This window comes from Scyliorhinus torazame, chromosome 2 (assembly GCF_047496885.1).
Source record: "Scyliorhinus torazame isolate Kashiwa2021f chromosome 2, sScyTor2.1, whole genome shotgun sequence".
Classification (NCBI taxonomy): domain Eukaryota; kingdom Metazoa; phylum Chordata; class Chondrichthyes; order Carcharhiniformes; family Scyliorhinidae; genus Scyliorhinus; species Scyliorhinus torazame.
This window is the reverse complement of record NC_092708.1, coordinates 99,591,421-99,607,839: the sequence shown is the minus strand read 5'-3', so window position 1 is coordinate 99,607,839 and position 16,419 is coordinate 99,591,421. Positions and strand designations below refer to the sequence as shown.

Here is a 16,419-nt window from a genome sequence, read left to right as displayed (position 1 = left end):
TTTGGAAGTCAATATTCCTAAAATCTTCCAATCATCACATTCACATGGTTGTCTTCTCGCACACCTTCCTTAAATTTAGGCTTTCCATTTGAGGTTTTCAGTTCATTCAGGTCTCTGAAGTTTCAGAAATACAGCAGCCTTTCTGGAGAGAACACGAGGGAGGGAGCGAGAGAAAGCAGGAGAACAAAGGACAAACGCCAGTATAAATTCAACAATCTTTATTAAACGCACAATTACCCCATAAATTAATCCTAAATATATACTAGAAACATCCAAGATTGGGTTATGCTACCCGCAAAGATGGCTTTATTGAACTGTGGGTCCGAATTTTTAGTCCCTCTGGTCCATCATCACAAAGGTGAGTCTCGTTGGCAGCCTCTTCCTTCCTTCTCGGATGTCTCGATTGCCTCTGCATGGAGTCTTCCCTACTGATGTGCCTCGGGTGCCTGTTTTATCCCCCCTCACTTTGTACCCTTTTGCCATTTCCTCTGGCTTTCTGCCAATGAGGCCTTGGGAGGGGCTCTCAGCACCCAATGATCTGGTGGTTGACTGTTTGACAGGACAGTCCCAGATGTCCATCTCTGGTGTGTGGCCTGCACATAACCTGTTCCCATATAAGGTAACAGCAGAAACTCTGGGTGCCCGAGAGTCCGGCTCGATCTAGGCTACTGACAATAGACCTGTGCACATCAACATGGTGTGATGATCTCCTGATGGATGATTAACGGGTGTGTTCCAGGCATGTTTCTGGCAGTTGATCTGTGGATTCTGTATTTGACTTCGGTCAAGGCTGAATTCCCAACAGTCTGCCTGAGGTTTGACTGCAGTTTGATTTAAAGTGTCCAATTCTTTAATTTAAAATATCCAATTTAATCGGGCTCAAAACTAGGCCCTGTCAGGTTCCCGCAATATACAATTGTTTGAATACCTCATTCTCTTTGATGCTTGACTTAACGATACATGTGAAACAAGCATCCATGGATCAAAATGATAACGGCAAAAAAAAGGGGAAATAAGGGAAAGAATGCGAAGGATCACTACAGTCGGTACGGCACAGTGGTTAGCACTATTGCTTCACAGCACCAGGGACCCGGGTTTGACTCCTGGCTTGGGTCACTGTCTTTGCGGAGTCTGCACGTTCTGGGTGGGTTTCAGTGCTCCGGTTTCCTCTCCAGTCCCAAAGAAGTGCTTGTTAGGTGAATTGGACATTAAATTCTCCCTCAGTGTACCCAAACAGGTGCCGGAGTGTGGCAACTGGGAATTTTCACAGTAACTTCATTGCAGTGTTAATGGAAGCCTTTTTGTGACACTAATAAAGATTATTATTGTGATGGATCACACACAAGCTGCACGTTCATCAAATGGAACATCTTTTGATTTGTGAAAAGCGGCCTGATTATTAATCAGGAGGTGATGCATTCTATAATAGTACTTGGAAACCTAATCTAGATTTGATTTACATTTATTGTCAGGCGTACGGAGGTACAGTGAGAAGTATTGTTCTGCGTGCAGTCTAGGCAGATCACTCCATACATGAAAAACATAGGACATATGATAAATACATGATGTAAATACATAGAGTGACGCATACAACAGCAGAGATGATGTGTAGAGAGATCAGTTCAGTCTGTAAGAGGGTCATTCAGGACTCTGGTAACAGTGGGAAAGAAGCTGTTTTTAAAGCTGTTGGTGTGTGTGCTCAGACTTTTTATCTTCCCATTGGAAGAGAGAATACCCAGGTGGGCGAGGTCTTTGATTATGCTGCCGCTTTCCAAAGGCAGCGGAAGGTGGGTTTGTGTGACTGGGCTGTGTTCACGGTCTTTTATGGCCTTGGGCCCAAGCAGTTGCCATACCAAGCTGTGATGCAGCCAGATAGGATGCTTTCTATGGTGCATCTATAAAAATTGGTAAGAGTCATTGTGGACATGCCGAATTTCCTTAGGAAGTATAGGCGCTGTTGTGCTTTCTTGGTCATAGCGTCGACGGGGTGGACCAGGGCATTATTGGTGATGTTTACACCTAGGAATTTGAAGCTGTCAACCATCTCCATCACCGCACCATTGATGCAGACAGGGGATTGTTGACCGGCGGGCGGGTTGTAAATTTCAGAAAGATGAGGTTTGGCATGATAGTAAACATGAACTAAAAAGAAAATACTGACGTGTTAAAACAAACAATTGAACAGAAAGTAGTAATAAATTGATTTTTTTTATTACTCACGTTTTGAAATTAAGACAACCATTCAATGTGAATGGGTGCATTCTGCTGAATGGGTGCAACATGCTGCTGTGCAGAGAGACCTGGGTGTGCAATAAGTCACAAAAAGTTGGTTTACAGGTGATTAAGAAGGCAAATGGAGTTTTGGCCTTCATTGCTAGAGGGATGGAGTTTAAGAATAGGGAGGTTATGCTGCAATTGTATATGGTGTTAGTGAGGCCACACCTGGAGTATTGTGTTCAGTTTTGGTCTCCTTACCTGAGAAAGGACGTACTGGCGCTGGAGGGTGTGCAGAAGAGATTCACTAGGTTAATCCCAGAGCTGAAGGGGTTGGATTACGAGGAGAGGTTGAGTAGACTGGGACTGTACTCGTTGGAATTTAGAAGGATGTGGGGGGGATCTTATAGAAACATATAAAATTATGAAGGGAATAGATAGGATAGATGCGGGCAGGTTGTTTCCACTGGTGGGTGAAAGCAGAACTAGGGGGCATAGCCTCAAAATAAGGGGACGTAGATTTAGGACTGAGTTTAGGAGGTACTTCTTCACCCAAAGGGTTGTGAATCTATGGAATTCCTTGTCCAGTGAAGCAGTTGAGGCTCCTTCATTAAATGTTTTTAAGATAAAGATAGATAGTTTTTTGAAGAATAAAGGGATTAAGGGTTATGGTGTTCGGGCCGGAAAGTGGAGCTGAGTCCACAAAAGATCAGCCATGATCTCATTGAATGGTGGAGCAGGCTCGAGGGGCCAGATAGCCTACTCCTGCTCCTAGTTCTTAAGAAAGGGCGAAGTGTATATGAAGCTCACTCCCAGTCTCACCACAGTGAGAATGACACAGACACTCAGTGAGGCCGAGTGATGCCCAATACAGGTGCCTGTCAAGGGAAGCACTGAGAGCCAGTAGATTGCGGGACGGAAATTGGGGAATGTGGCCCTGAGCCAGGGGACACGGAGAACTGGGAGAACGTGACCCGGACCAAAGCATTTTAAGCCATGGGAGCATGGTGGCCCTATGAGGCAGTGTTCGCTGCTCCTCCAATCACAGCCTGTTTCTCTTCCGTGTGCTGCTGATGGGATCAGCAGCAAAAGTGGGAGAAAAACATGCTGTGATTGGAGAAGCAGTCTCCTGCAGAAATTTTCAAACTCACTAACCCGTCCTACTGGCATTTTCAACAAATGCTATGGGGCCACAGGGAGGGACTTTGTGAGCTGTATTGGGCGAGACAAACCTGGCCTAGCTTATACACATTACTTGACATAAGGAAATGAGTGGACTAATTTTTACAAGGTAACCTATGGATGGTGTAACATGCCTATTTAATGCTGGTTATTGGCATTACCAATATTTATTGTATGTATTTACTATGTATGTAAAAATCAGATAGCTTGTACTTGTATTTCCCGCTTTAATGTAATGAAAAGCCTCACAGGAGCATTATAACACACAGCATGACCCCAAAACACACAGGGTCAGATAATCAAAAGCTTGGTCAAAGAGGTGAATTTTAAGAAGGGCCTTAAAGGAGGAAAACTAGGTAGAGAGGTGTGTGGAAACCGGCAGTTCTGGTAATGTGAAAAATATCACAGAATTGTTACAGCACAGGAGGTAGTCATTTGGTCCATTGTCTGCACCAGCTTTTCAAACAAGTGTCATGGCTTTGTGCCTTTTCCCAGTAGTCCTGCAAATTTTAAATTCAAATAATCATCTAATACCCTCTTGAATACCTCGATTGCCTTCACCAAACTTCCAGGCAGTGCATTCCATACCACACACATTGAAAAGGTTTTTTCTTGAATCACAATTACTTCTTTTGCAAGTCACTTTAAATCTGTGTCCCCTTGTTTTTGTGAGGCTTGGAGGCTAAACTCGGGTCAGATGTGATAGCATGGTTGTGACCAGACTGGCTTAATCTGACTCTTGTCAAGGATAGGAATGGGACTGGTGGCAAGGAAATGGGTTTGGATTGGGAACTGAAAATAATGGCATCATCCTTCCAAATATTTAATTGAGGCAGATGGTGGTAATGTCACTGAACTAGTAATCCAGAGGCCCGGGCCAACGTCCTGGGGATAAAAGCAAATTACTGCAGATGCTGGAATTTGAAACAAACATATAATGTTGGACAATCTCAGCTGGTCTGACAGCATCTGTGGAGAAGTTAGCTAATGTTTAGAGTCTGGATGACTCTTTGTCAAAGCTGTTTGTCACCTGCTTGCTGGGGCTACACAGTGGTTAGCACTGCTGCCTCACAGCGCCAGGGACCCAGGTTCAATTCTGGCTTTGGTGACTGTCTGGAGTTTGCATTTTCTCCCGAGTCTGTTTCCTCCGGCTGCCCACAGTAAAAGATGAGCAGGTTGGATGGATTGGCCAATGGAAATTACCCCTTAGTGTCCAAAGATGTGTAGGTTAGGTTAAAGGGTTATTGGGATAGAGCAGGGGAGCGGGCTTTCAGAGGGTCAGTGCAGACCTGATGGGCCAAATGGCCTCTTGCACCGTATGGATTCTATGATTCTCTCTCCACAGATGCTGTCAGACCTGCTGAGATTGTCCAGTATTTTTGGTTTCTGTAATGTCCTGGGGACATAGCTTCAAATCCCAGAACGGCAGCTGGTGGAATTTAAATTCAATTAATAAATCTGGATTATAAAACTAATCTCTATAATGATGACTTTATCATTGATTATTGCAAAACCCATCACTAATGGGAAGGAAATCTTTACCTGGTGTGACCTATGTGTAACTCCGGACCCATAGCAATGTGGTTGACTCTTAATTGCCCTCTCCAATGGCCTAGTAAGCTACCCATTGCAAGGGCAATTGGGGATGCTCATCAAATGCTTTCCTGCCAGCAACACCCACATCCCATATAAGAATAAAGAACAATTTAATTGGAGGAAATTTGTGTGCATACATTATTAATGTTGGATAAGCAATCTGATAATTTAGCAAGAATTAAGGAGGGGTCGGGAGAGTTGGTAGTGAGGTAGAGCTGGGCATCGCAGCATACGTGTGGAGCTGTGCCTTTGGATGAAGTCACTGAAGGACAGCATGTAGATGAGAAATAGCAGGAGGCCAAAGATAAATTATTGGGAATATCAGAGGTAACAGTGCTTAGATAAATGAGATTAACATTATTTAAGCAAAGGTGAGAGCAGTTCCAGTTGGACAACAGCAGGAAGATGTTGGAAGGGAATGATGTGGCTAACTGTATAAAGCTATAGACCCAAGTCAAAAAGCACAAGGAGAGAAAGCGAAGGATGGCCATATCTGTAATTGATATGATGGCACTAGTTCGACAGCATGGGTCACATAAGGTGTCATTTTTGACTTTGAGAGCTGCTTTGATACTATGGGACAGAAACCTCATTGAAGGATTCAAGCATAATGATCTGGGTAAGATTGGAATGGATTTGGAAGGTGACGATGCATTCTCAAGGACTTTCTGGAGGAAAGAGAAGTTGGAGATGGGATGGTGGGTTACAAGTGGGGTCAAAGGTTATTTCTTTGAGGAGAGGAATGATGATAGCATACTTAAATGAGAGCAGAGCATCAATTGAAGAGGGAGAACTATTTATAATTTCGACTAACGTGTGGGCCAGGAGAAGTTGGGTGATTGGCTGTTTTGTGGAAATAGGATTGTGCAACTTGGGTGGGTCTCATGGAAAGATTATCTCAAGAGATGACATGAGAGGGAAATAGGAGAGACCATAAGATAAGTAGAGAAACTAGGGCAAGGGAGCATTAGAGTTTATTTGGCCAAATGGGCGAGTAGAAGAGAGAGATGTGGCAGAGGCACCTTATTGGACAATTTTATTAATGACAAACAAGTGCATGAGCTCCTCACACTTGTTGGTGAGAGTGGAGGAGGCAGGGATTTAAGGAGCTGGTTTTCAATAGTGAAAAGAAGGCCGTGGGTTATATTTGCATTCTTGGTGATTCTAGATTAATGAGCCGTTTTAGCAAATGAGATCAGGATGTGATGGTGCTTTAAATCGACCTTTTCAGATTCGGAAGTGGGTGGTTAAACCAGGATATCTGCTGTATTCTTTCAAGTCTGCATCCTTTGAACTTGAGGGATTTGAAATGAGGGCACTATTCACTAGAGAGAGGGACCTTGTTGCTCGTGAGAACAGCGTGAACCAGGTTAATAGGCTCGAACAGGTTGATATTAAGAAGGAGGATGTGCGGGAAATTTTGAAGTAGGTCCCTAGGGCCAAGGTTACTACAGGAAGCGAGGGGGGAGATTGCTGCGCCGTTGGCGTTGATCTTTGCATCCTCCCTCTCCACTGGAGTAGTATCGGATGTTTGGAGGGAGGCGAATGTTGTTCCCCTGTTCAAGAAAGGGAAATCCTTGGGAATTACAGACCAGTCAGTCTTGTGTCTGTGGTAGCAGCATACTGGAAATGATCCTGAGAGATAGGATTTATGATTATTTAGAAAAACATAGTTTGATTAAAGATAGTCAGCATGGCTTTGTGAGGGGCAGGTCATGCCTTACAAGCCTCATTGAATTCTTTGAGGATGTGACAAGACACATTAATGATGGGCAGTGGATGTGGTGTATATAGATTTCAGTAGGGCATTTGATAAGGTAGGTAGGCTTTGTCATGATAAGCATGGTAGGCTCATTCAGAAAGTTAGTGGGCATGGGATACAGGGAAATTTGACTGTCTGGATGCTGAATTGGCTGGCCAAAAAAAGACGGCGAGTGGTAGTGGGTGGAAAGTATTCAGCCTGAGGTTCGGTAACCAGTGGTATTGCGCAGGGATCTGTTCTGGGACCTCTGCTCTTTGTGGTTTTTATAAATGACTTGGATGAAGAAGTGGAAGGGTGGGTTAGTAAGTTTGCCGATGACATGAACGTTGGTGGAGTTGTAGATAGTGTTGAGGGCTGTTGCAGGTTACAACAGGGCATTGACAGGATGCTGAGCTGGGCTGAGAAGTGACAGATGGAGTTCAACCTAGATAAATGTGAAGTGATTAATTTTGGACGGTCAAATTTGAATGCTGAATGCAGGGTTAAAGGTAGGATTCTTGGAAGTGTGGAGGAACAGCAGGATCTTGGGGTCCACGTACATAGACCCCTAAAAGTTTCCACCCAGGTTGATAGAGTTGTTAAGAAGTTGTATGGTGTGTTGGCTTTCATTAACAGGGGGATTGAGTTTAAGAACCATGAGGTTTTGCTGCAGCTTTATAAAACCCTGGTTAGACCACACTTGGAATAGTGTGTCCAGTTCTGGTCGCCTCATTATAGGAAGAATGTGGGTGCTTTAGAGAGGGTGCAGAGGAGATTTACCAGGATGCTGCCTGGACTGGAGGGAATGTCTTATGAAGAAAGGTTGAGGGAACTAGGGCTTTTCTGATTGGGGTGAAGAAGGAAGAGAGGTGTCTTTATAGAGATCTACAAGATCTTGAGAGGCATGGATAGAGTGGATAGCCAGAGACTTTTCCCCAGGGTGGAAATGGCTGTCATGAGGGGACATAATTTTAAGGTGATTGGAGGAAGGTATAGGGGAGATGTCAGATGTAGGTTCTTTACACAGAGTGGAATTTGCATGGAATGCACTGTCTGCGGAGGTGGTGGAGTCATTAGGGACATTTAAGCGACTCTTGGACAGGCACATAGACAGCAGTCAATCGAAGGGGTGTAGGTTAGGTTGATCTTGGATTAGGATAAATGGTCGGCACAACATCGTGGGCCGAAGAGCCTGTACTGTACTGTGCTGTACTGTTCTATGTTCTATGCTAGGGTGAGGGAGTTATAGTTCTATTGGGGAATAAGACACCGTGCCGGGTGGCACAGTGGCTCGCACTGCTGCCCCTCAGTGCCAGAGACCCGGGTTCAATTCTGGCCTTGGGTGACTTTTGGTGTCGAGTTTGCACTTTCATCCCTGTGTCTGTGTTGGTTTCCTCCAAGTGCTCTGGTTTCTTCCCCCACAGTTCAAAGATGTGCAGGTTGGGTGGATTGGCCATGCTAAAGTGCCTCTTAGTGCCCAGGATGCGCACGTTAGGTGGCGTTGTGGGGTTCTGCGGATAGGACGGGATAGTGGGCCAAAGTGGGGTGCTCTTTCAGAGGATCAGTTGCAGACCCGATGGGCCGAATGGTCTCCTTCTGCATAAGGGATTCTGTGATCAAGGATGGAAGTGTGTGTGGTTGAGTAAATCCGTAATTGCAGAAATGAATAGGGGCTGGTTTAGCACCATGGCTAAATAGCTGGCTTGTAATGCAGAACAAGGCTAGCTGCACGGGTTCAATTCCCATACCGGCCTCCCTGAACAGGCGCCGGAATGTGGCGACTAGTGGCTTTTCACAGTAACTTCATTGAAGCCTACTTGTGACAATAAATGATTATGTTGTGGTGAATGGAGGGCTAAAAGTTGTTATTTTGAATGTGCAATTGTAAGTTAATTTGGGGATAGTTTGCCAGGGACAGATAAAGGAGGTGGGCTATGCCTAGGTAGGTCGCACGGTCGGCAGCTCCTCCCGATAACGGACTTTTGGGCCCTTATAAGGAGCTCCAGCGGCAGTTTGACGATGATTCCCGGTGTGGGAAGGAAACAGTGAGGATCCCCCAGCGCTGTATGGAGTGCACCAGGAATGGGGCGATCAAAAAAGTGGCTTTGGAGAAGAGAGGAGAACGGGTGTGAAAAAGCAAGATGGCGGCTGGCGGGGATCAGGCAGCATGGGCCCAGTGGTCACGGGAGCAGCAGGAGTTTTTAAGAAGCTGCTTTGCTGATTTAAAGGCAGAGATGCTGGCCCCTATGAAGGCGTCGATTGAAAGGCTGGTGGAGACCCAGAAGATGCAGGGGACGGTGATCAAGGAGGTGCAGCAGAAGGCCTCTGATAATGAGGACGAGATTCTGGGCCTGGCGGTTAGAGTGGAGGCACACGAGGCGCTGCACAAAAAATGGCAGGAGAAGCTGGAGGACCTGAAGAATAGGTCAAGGAGGCAGAAACTGCGGATTCTGGGTCTCCCTGAAGGCGTGGAGGGGTCAGATGCTGGGGCATATGTGGCCACGATGCTGAGTACACCGATGGGGGTGGGGGCTTTCCCCTCGGCCTCTGGAGCTGGATGGGGTGCACAGAGTCATGGCAAGGAGGCCGAGGGTGAACGAGCCGCCGAGGGCTATGGTGGTAAGGTTCCACCGCTTCACCGACCGGGAGTGTGTCCTGCGATGGGCGAAGAAGGAGCGGAGCAGCCGGTGGGAGAACACCGAGATCCGGATCTATCAGGACTGGAGTGCAGAACTGGCCCAGAAGCGTGCGGGATTTAACCGGGCCAAGGCGGTCCTCCATGGAAAGGGGGTGAAGTTCTGCGTTTTCTTGTGTTTTTGTGGCTCCTTTGCCCGGGGCTCTCGAGTCTTTGGGCGAGGTCGCAGTTGGGAGGAGCTGTGTCGCAGGAGGTGGGGTCGGCCCAGTCAGGGAGCGCGGTTTTCCCGCGAAATGGTGGGGGTGGTACCTGAAGCTGGGGGCTGGTGGGTGTGGTACTTTGTTTTGTTTTCCTTCTTGGTTCATGCTGGGTGTAGGGGGGGGGACTCTCTCTACCCCACTTAAGTGGGGGGGGGGTTGGAGGTTTGTAAGGGGAATCCACAGGGGGATTGGAGGTGGAGGCGGGAGTGGCCAGGGTCAGCATGAGTCAGCTGACTTACAGGAGTGCAATGGTGGGTAGGGGGGTTAAGCAGATGCTTGGCCGGGGGGGGGAGGGGAGGGGGCTGGGATGCTGCTGTGCTGACTGAGGGGGAATCAATGTTAAAGGGGAGAGTCGGGGCGGGGAGTCTCCGCCTGGGGGCTGGAGGGTGCGAGAGGCGTGGGCACGTGGCTGGCATAACAAAGGAGGGGGTAGCCCCCCTATCCGGCTGATCACGTGGAACGTGAGAAGCCTGAATGGGCCAGTCAAGCCGTGTGTTTTCGCACTTAAAGGGGCTAAAGGCTGACGTAGCCATGCTACAGGAAACGCGGATCAAACCAGGCTGAGGAAGGGATGAGTGGGGCAGGTTTTCCACTCGGGGCTGGATGCGAAGAACAGGGGGGTCACAATTTTGGTGAGCAAGCGGGTGGCATTTGAGGCGGCGGGTATTGTGGCGGATAAGGGGGATCGATATGTTATTGTGAGTGGCAGGCTGCAGGGGACCCAGGTGGTGCTGGTGAATGTGTATCTCCGAACTGGGACGATGCAGGGTTCATGAAGCGGATGTTAAGTCGGATTCCGGATCTGGAGTCGTGCAGTTTGGTAATGGGGGTTTTTTAACACGGTCCTGGACCCGACACTGGATCGGTCTCAGTCGAGATCGGGTAAGAGGCCGGCAGCGGCCAAGGTCCTGAGGGGGTTCATGGACCAGATTGGGGGAGTGGATCCATGTAGATTTGCCAGGCCTAGGGCGAAGGAGTTTTCCTCCTCCTCCCATGTGCACAAGGTTCACTCGCGGATTGATTTTTTCGTAGTAAGTAGGGCGCTAATCCCGAGAGTGGAGGGGGTGGAGTATTCGGCCATTGCGATCTTGGACCTGCCCCGCACTGGTGGAGCTGGGGTTGGGGGAGGAGAGAGGCCAATGCCCGCTGTGGCGAATGGACGTGGGGCTACTGGCGGACGAGGAGGTTTGTGGGCGGGTTCGGAGGTGTATCCAAAGCTATGTGGAGGCCAGTGATAATGGGGAGGTTCCGGTGAGTGTGGTCTGGGAGGCGCTGAAGGCAGTTGTCAGGGGGGAGCTAATTTCAATCAGGGCCCAGAGGGAGAGGAAGAGATTGGTGGGGGAGATACTTAGGGTGGACAGGAGGTGTGCGGAATCCCCCGAGGGGTTGTTGAAGGAGCACCGGAGCCTGCAGGCGGAGTTTGACTTGCTGACCACGGGGAAGGCTGAGGCTCCGTTGTGGAAGGTACAGGGAGCAGTGTATGAATATGGGGAGAAGGCAAGTAGAATGCTGGCGCATCAGCTGCGGAAGAGAGAGGCGGCTAGGGAGATTGGGGGAAATAGAGATGGGGGCGGGGGGGGGGGGGGTAACACGGTGCTGAGCTCGGCAAAGATTAACGAGTTCTTCAAGGACTTCTATGGTAAATTGTATGAGTCAGAACCCCCGGAAGGGGGGGGGGGGGGGGGGGGGGGGCGGTGTGAGGCAGTTTCTGGACCAACTGAGGTTTCCAAAGGTGGAGGAGGGACAGGTAGAGGGATTGGGGGCCCCGATTGAGATGGAGGAAATGGTTAAGAGGTTAGAGGGTATGCAGGCGGGCACGGCACCGGGACCGGATGGGTATCCTGTAGAATTTTATAGGAAATTCTCGGAGCTGTTGGGCCCGCTATTGTTGAGAACTTTTAATGAGGCTAAGGAAAAGGGAATCCTTCTCCCGATGATGTTGCAGGCTCTGATTTCGCTTATTCTCAAGCGAGATAAGGACCCGTTGCAATGCGGCTCCTATAGGCCGATTTCGCTCCTGAATGTGGATGCCAAGCTGTCCACTAGGATTGAGGACTGTGTCCCAGGAGCGATTAATGAGGATCAGACAGGGTTTGTGAGGGGCAGGCAGTTAAATACGAATGTGCGGAGGCTCCTGAATGTGATCATGATGCCCTCGGAGGGGGGACGACGACGCAGAAGTGGTAGCGGCAACGGACGCGGACAAAGCCTTTGATCGGGTGGAGTGGGAGTACCTGTGGGAAGTGTTAGGCAGATTTGGGTTTGGGGAGGAATTCATAGGGTGGGTCAAATTGTTGTACCAGGCCCCGGTAGCGAGTGTATCGACGAACCGGCTGCGGTCGGAGTACTTTAGATTATATTGAGGAACGAGGCAGAGGTGCCCCCTGTCGCCCCTGCAGTTTGTCCTGGCGATCGAGCTGCTGGCCATGGTGTTGAGGGAGTCCAGAAACTGGAGGGGGTTGGTTCGGAGGGGGGGAACATAGTGTCTCACTGTATGCGGATGACCTGCTCCTGTATATTGCAGATCCGGTGGAGGGGGTGGGAGAGGTCATGCAGATACTTGGAGATTTTGGAGACTTTTTGGGATATAAGCTGAATGTTGGAAAAAGTGAGCTTTTTGTGATACATGTGAGGGGCCAGGAAAAGAGATTGGGAGAGCTACCGCTCAAGATGGTGGAGAGGAGCTTTCGTTACTTGGGCATCCAGGTGGCTAAGAGCTGGGTGGTCTTGCACAAGCTCAACTTAGCACGGCTGGTGGATCAGATGGAGGAGGACTTTAGGAGGTGGGACATGCTGCCGCTTTCCCTGGCGGGCAGGGTGCAGTCCGTAAAGATGACGGTCCTCCCTAGGTTCTTGTTCGTCTTCCAGTGCCTGCCCATTCTCATCCCCAAGTCCTTTTTCAAGCGAGTAAATAGTAAATAGGAGTATTACAGGATTTGTGTGGGCAAACAAGACCCCGTGGATTAAGAGACTTTTCTTGGAGCGCAGTCGCAGGGGGGCGGGGTGGCGCTGCCGAACTTTTGGAACTATTATTGGGCAGTGAATGTATCTATGATTCGGAAATGGGTAATGGAGGGAGAGGGGGCGGCGTGGAAACGGTTGGAAGCGGCGTCTTTTAAAGATACTAGCTTGGGGGCACTGATAACGGCGCCGCTCCCACCGACACGGTATACCACGACCCCGGTGGTGGCGGCGACATTGAGGATCTGGGGGCAGTGGAGACGGCATAGGGGGGAGGTAGGGGCCTCAGCCTGGACCCCGATACGGAACAACCACAGGTTCGTTCCAGGTAGAATAGACAGTGGGTTCCTAAGCTGGCACAGGGCGGGTATCAAAAGGATGAGGGACTTGTTAATCGATGGGACTTTTGCTAGTCTGAGGGCGCTGGAGGACAAATTTGGATTGCCCCCGGGGAATACTTTTAGGTACATGCAGGTTCGGGCGTTCGTGAAAAAGCAGGTGGGGGAATTTCCATTGCTACCTGCCCGGAGGATACTAGACAGGGTGGTCTCGGGCGTGTGGGTAGGGGACGGCAAGGTATCGGACATATACCAGGAGCTGCAGGAGGCCTCGGTGGAAGAGCTGAAGGGCAAGTGGGAGGAGGAGCTGGGCGAGGTGCCAGATGAGGGCCTGTGGGCTGATGCCCTGGGCAGGGTCAATTCCTCCTCATCTTGCACCAGGCTTAGCCTGATTCAGTTTAAGGTGGTGCACCAGGCACATATGACAGTGGCGAGAATGAGTAAATTCTTTGGGGTGGAGGACAGGTGTGTGAGGTGCTCAGGGAGCCCAGCAAATCATGTCCATATGTTCTGGGCATGCCCGGCACTTACAGGATTTTGGAAAGGCTTCGCGAAAGCTATGTCCAAGGTCTTGGACACTCGGATAAAACCGAGTTGGGGGATAGCGATATTTGGGGTATCAGACGATCCGGGAGTGCAGGAGTCGAAAGAGGCCGGTGTTCTGGTGGACTGACTTCATTTGTAAAGGGCAGATACCCCACCTTGTTTTGTTAATTTGTTAAATGGTTAAGTTTTTTGTTTTATTGCTATGTTTTCTTTTCATTGTTTTTCTTTTTGTAGAGACTTGTAAAAATTATTGAAAATTTTTGAATAAAAACAAATTTTTTTTTTTTTTTTAAAAGGTGGTGGGATTGGAGCAAGTATTGGGGATGTGAGGGCAGCACAGTGGTGCAATGGTTAGCACTGAAACTACGGCGCTGAGTTCGAATCCCAGCCCTGGGTCACTGTTCGTGTGGAGTTTGCACATTCTCCTCGTGTCTGCGTAGGTTTCACCCCCACAACGCAAAAGATGCGCAGGTTAGGTGGATTGGCCATGCTACATTGCCCCTTAAATGGAAAAAATAAATAATTGGGTACTCTTTTTAAAAAAAGTATTGGGGATGTGGATGGTAAGTGATCAGAGATGGCCATGTCTATAAATGACATAATGGGACTAGCAAGCAGCATGAGATGGCAAGGTCAAGAGAGTGAATATGTGGGGGGGAGAGCTTTAGGCTCCAAGCGTTGCCCTTCCTAGCAGATGCATACAAGAGTAGAACTGGATTTCTCCCATACCCATGTACGGTTTTATGTTAAGCGTAGCTTAATAGTTTACTGTACAACTTTGGAGTGGAATGCACTTTGACAGTCATTAAAGATTAAGTCAGGAGTTTTAATTATCTTTACACATTCAGTGGCTCGTACAGTCAAGTTTTCACAATTACAACAGGTGCTTGAGTATAGATCAATCCAACAGTCATTACAGGTACAAATGTAACTTGTGTATTGAAATATCTTCCATTGCAGCTGAGTTCTTGGTTTGCTATAATATTGTTAAATGTAATGTTCAAGGTATATGGCTTAGCAAGGCCAAATTTACAGTTTAATTTCATGTTGATAAGCTTTAACATATAGGTTATATTGGGTGTGGACATACATGGTCTTTCAAGTTGATGAAATTTGAAGCATGCTCTGTTCAACTCTCTTTTGAATGTTCCTCTTCTCTGAAACCTCTTGTTTCTTCAGTTGTCAGCTTGTGCTTCTCTAGATTGTCAATAAACTCCTTTAACTTGGAACCACACCCGTACAAAATGCATCACCGTGGTATTTACATGTTACTTCTATCAGGATAAACGATAAACTTTTAATCTGCCTTAATCTTAGTTCCAACGACCCCCCACTTCTGCTTCTGTAGAATTGTATTAAACCGTCTAGAGTTATGTACTTAAACATAGCACTCTGGAAAAAGTAACAATTTTTGCTTCTCCTGATCTCTCCCTTCTCTCGTCTTTTTTGCACCTGGGAACAGCATTGCAGATTTTATCTGTCAGAATTGACTGAAACCATTCCATTGTGATCTTAAACCTTAACCTTTAGTGAAAATGGTCAACGAGCTCTAGTATTACTGAATGAAGTGCTGGGTCATCAATTTGACTTTCAGCTTGCTATCCTGCAGGTTTATGGTACTTGTAACTCAATTATTTACCAGCAAATTACGAGCTGATTATTGTGTGAGCTCTTTTGTTCACAACTTGGCTGGAAATCTGGTTTTCTAAGAATTCCAGTGTGAGCCCTTTAGATTTTCCTAACATTTAGTAGCTTTGATTCTTTGGCATATTTTCAATAATAATTGTGAGTGGAAGGCATTAATAAATTTAAAAACAACTAAGCATCTGAAAACAAGTTAAATTAAGCTTAGAATCGCTTTTATGATCCAAGAATAGATTAAATCTGATTGTTGGATGTAGAAATTAAACAATAGATTTTGGATAATGTATGGTCTATTTCACATGTATGGTCACAGATGAGGCCATGTTGCCCACGTTAAATCATCCAAAAAGAATGTCAAGTTCCCTGTTTCAGTCTCCAAGTTATTCCTCATCAGTTTCCAGAGCTTTTACCTCTACCATTGGTCCTGGAGGGTTTTTTCCATATCTGTGTGTAAGTAATTCTCCTGACATCAGTTGTAAATTTTACTAGCTTGAATCTATGTCCAACTTGTTCTACTCTCAATTTAATGTAAAATATTACAGATTTATCTTTCTTCCACTTGTCTGTCCTACTTACCAATATCTCCTTGTTCATTCCTTTTGCAAGTTGAAATGTTCAAGTCATTGTTTTCTTTCTTCATAATATACACAGGTCTTGGTTTTAAGACCATTTGTAATATTTAGGATTTTCATCTCTTCCCTGGTATTCCTTGTACTGTTGTATTTCACCTGTGCTGTTTTTTTTTCTAGTTCCTATTTTCTCCTCTGAGCACCTATTTAACATGTTTCTGAATTTTCTTATTTTCATCCAAGTAATCAGTTTACAAGTCCTGCAGGGAGAAAGGAAGAGATTCACTTTTACTTTAGTTTTAATCTGACATTTTTTGGGATTATAAATCTAAAACTTATACTTGCCCACTGATGTGTTGTGCAGCAACTACTGCAATTCATTTTATTTGTTCCTACATTGTTTGCATTTAGTAGCCCTTTCCTAATCCCTTGCGTAATGTTTTCTTCTACCAATGCTGACTGGAAAGATCTGTGATATACCCCTAGCATAAACTTTTATTTCATAGATTTAAGTGAGCAGAGTAGTTCATTTTGTAGCTTGCTCCCTCACAGAATTGATCTGTGATTGCCCTAGCTCAAACTCCTAAAGTTTATTGTAAAACTTTACTTTGCATTCCTGAGTTAATCAGTGTGCCTCTATCTTTCATCGCAATAGTGCTTTGAGATATGCTGCTCTGACTCCAAATAGACCATTCTAATGAAATTGCCTTTACGACACATATGGCTGGTCATA

At 46.9% G+C, this 16,419-nt stretch overlaps 2 protein-coding genes across 9 annotated transcripts in view; one reads left to right on the top strand and one right to left on the bottom strand.

Moving 5' to 3' along the window:
* tanc1a (tetratricopeptide repeat, ankyrin repeat and coiled-coil containing 1a) overlaps positions 1-16,419 on the top strand; it is a 271,496-nt gene that overhangs the window by 249,510 nt on the left and 5,567 nt on the right. The window lies entirely within an intron of this gene.
* The window catches only part of wdsub1 (WD repeat, sterile alpha motif and U-box domain containing 1), a 66,050-nt gene continuing 63,909 nt past the window's right edge, over positions 14,279-16,419 (bottom strand). For all 5 annotated transcript variants that reach the window (XM_072474799.1, XM_072474820.1, XM_072474788.1 and 2 more), the window contains one exon: positions 14,279-15,946. Coding sequence is in view for 1 of the 5 variants with exons in the window: in XM_072474820.1 (XP_072330921.1) it covers positions 15,933-15,946 (14 nt within the window). In the remaining 4 variants the exon portion in view is untranslated. The remainder of the gene's footprint in view (positions 15,947-16,419) is intronic.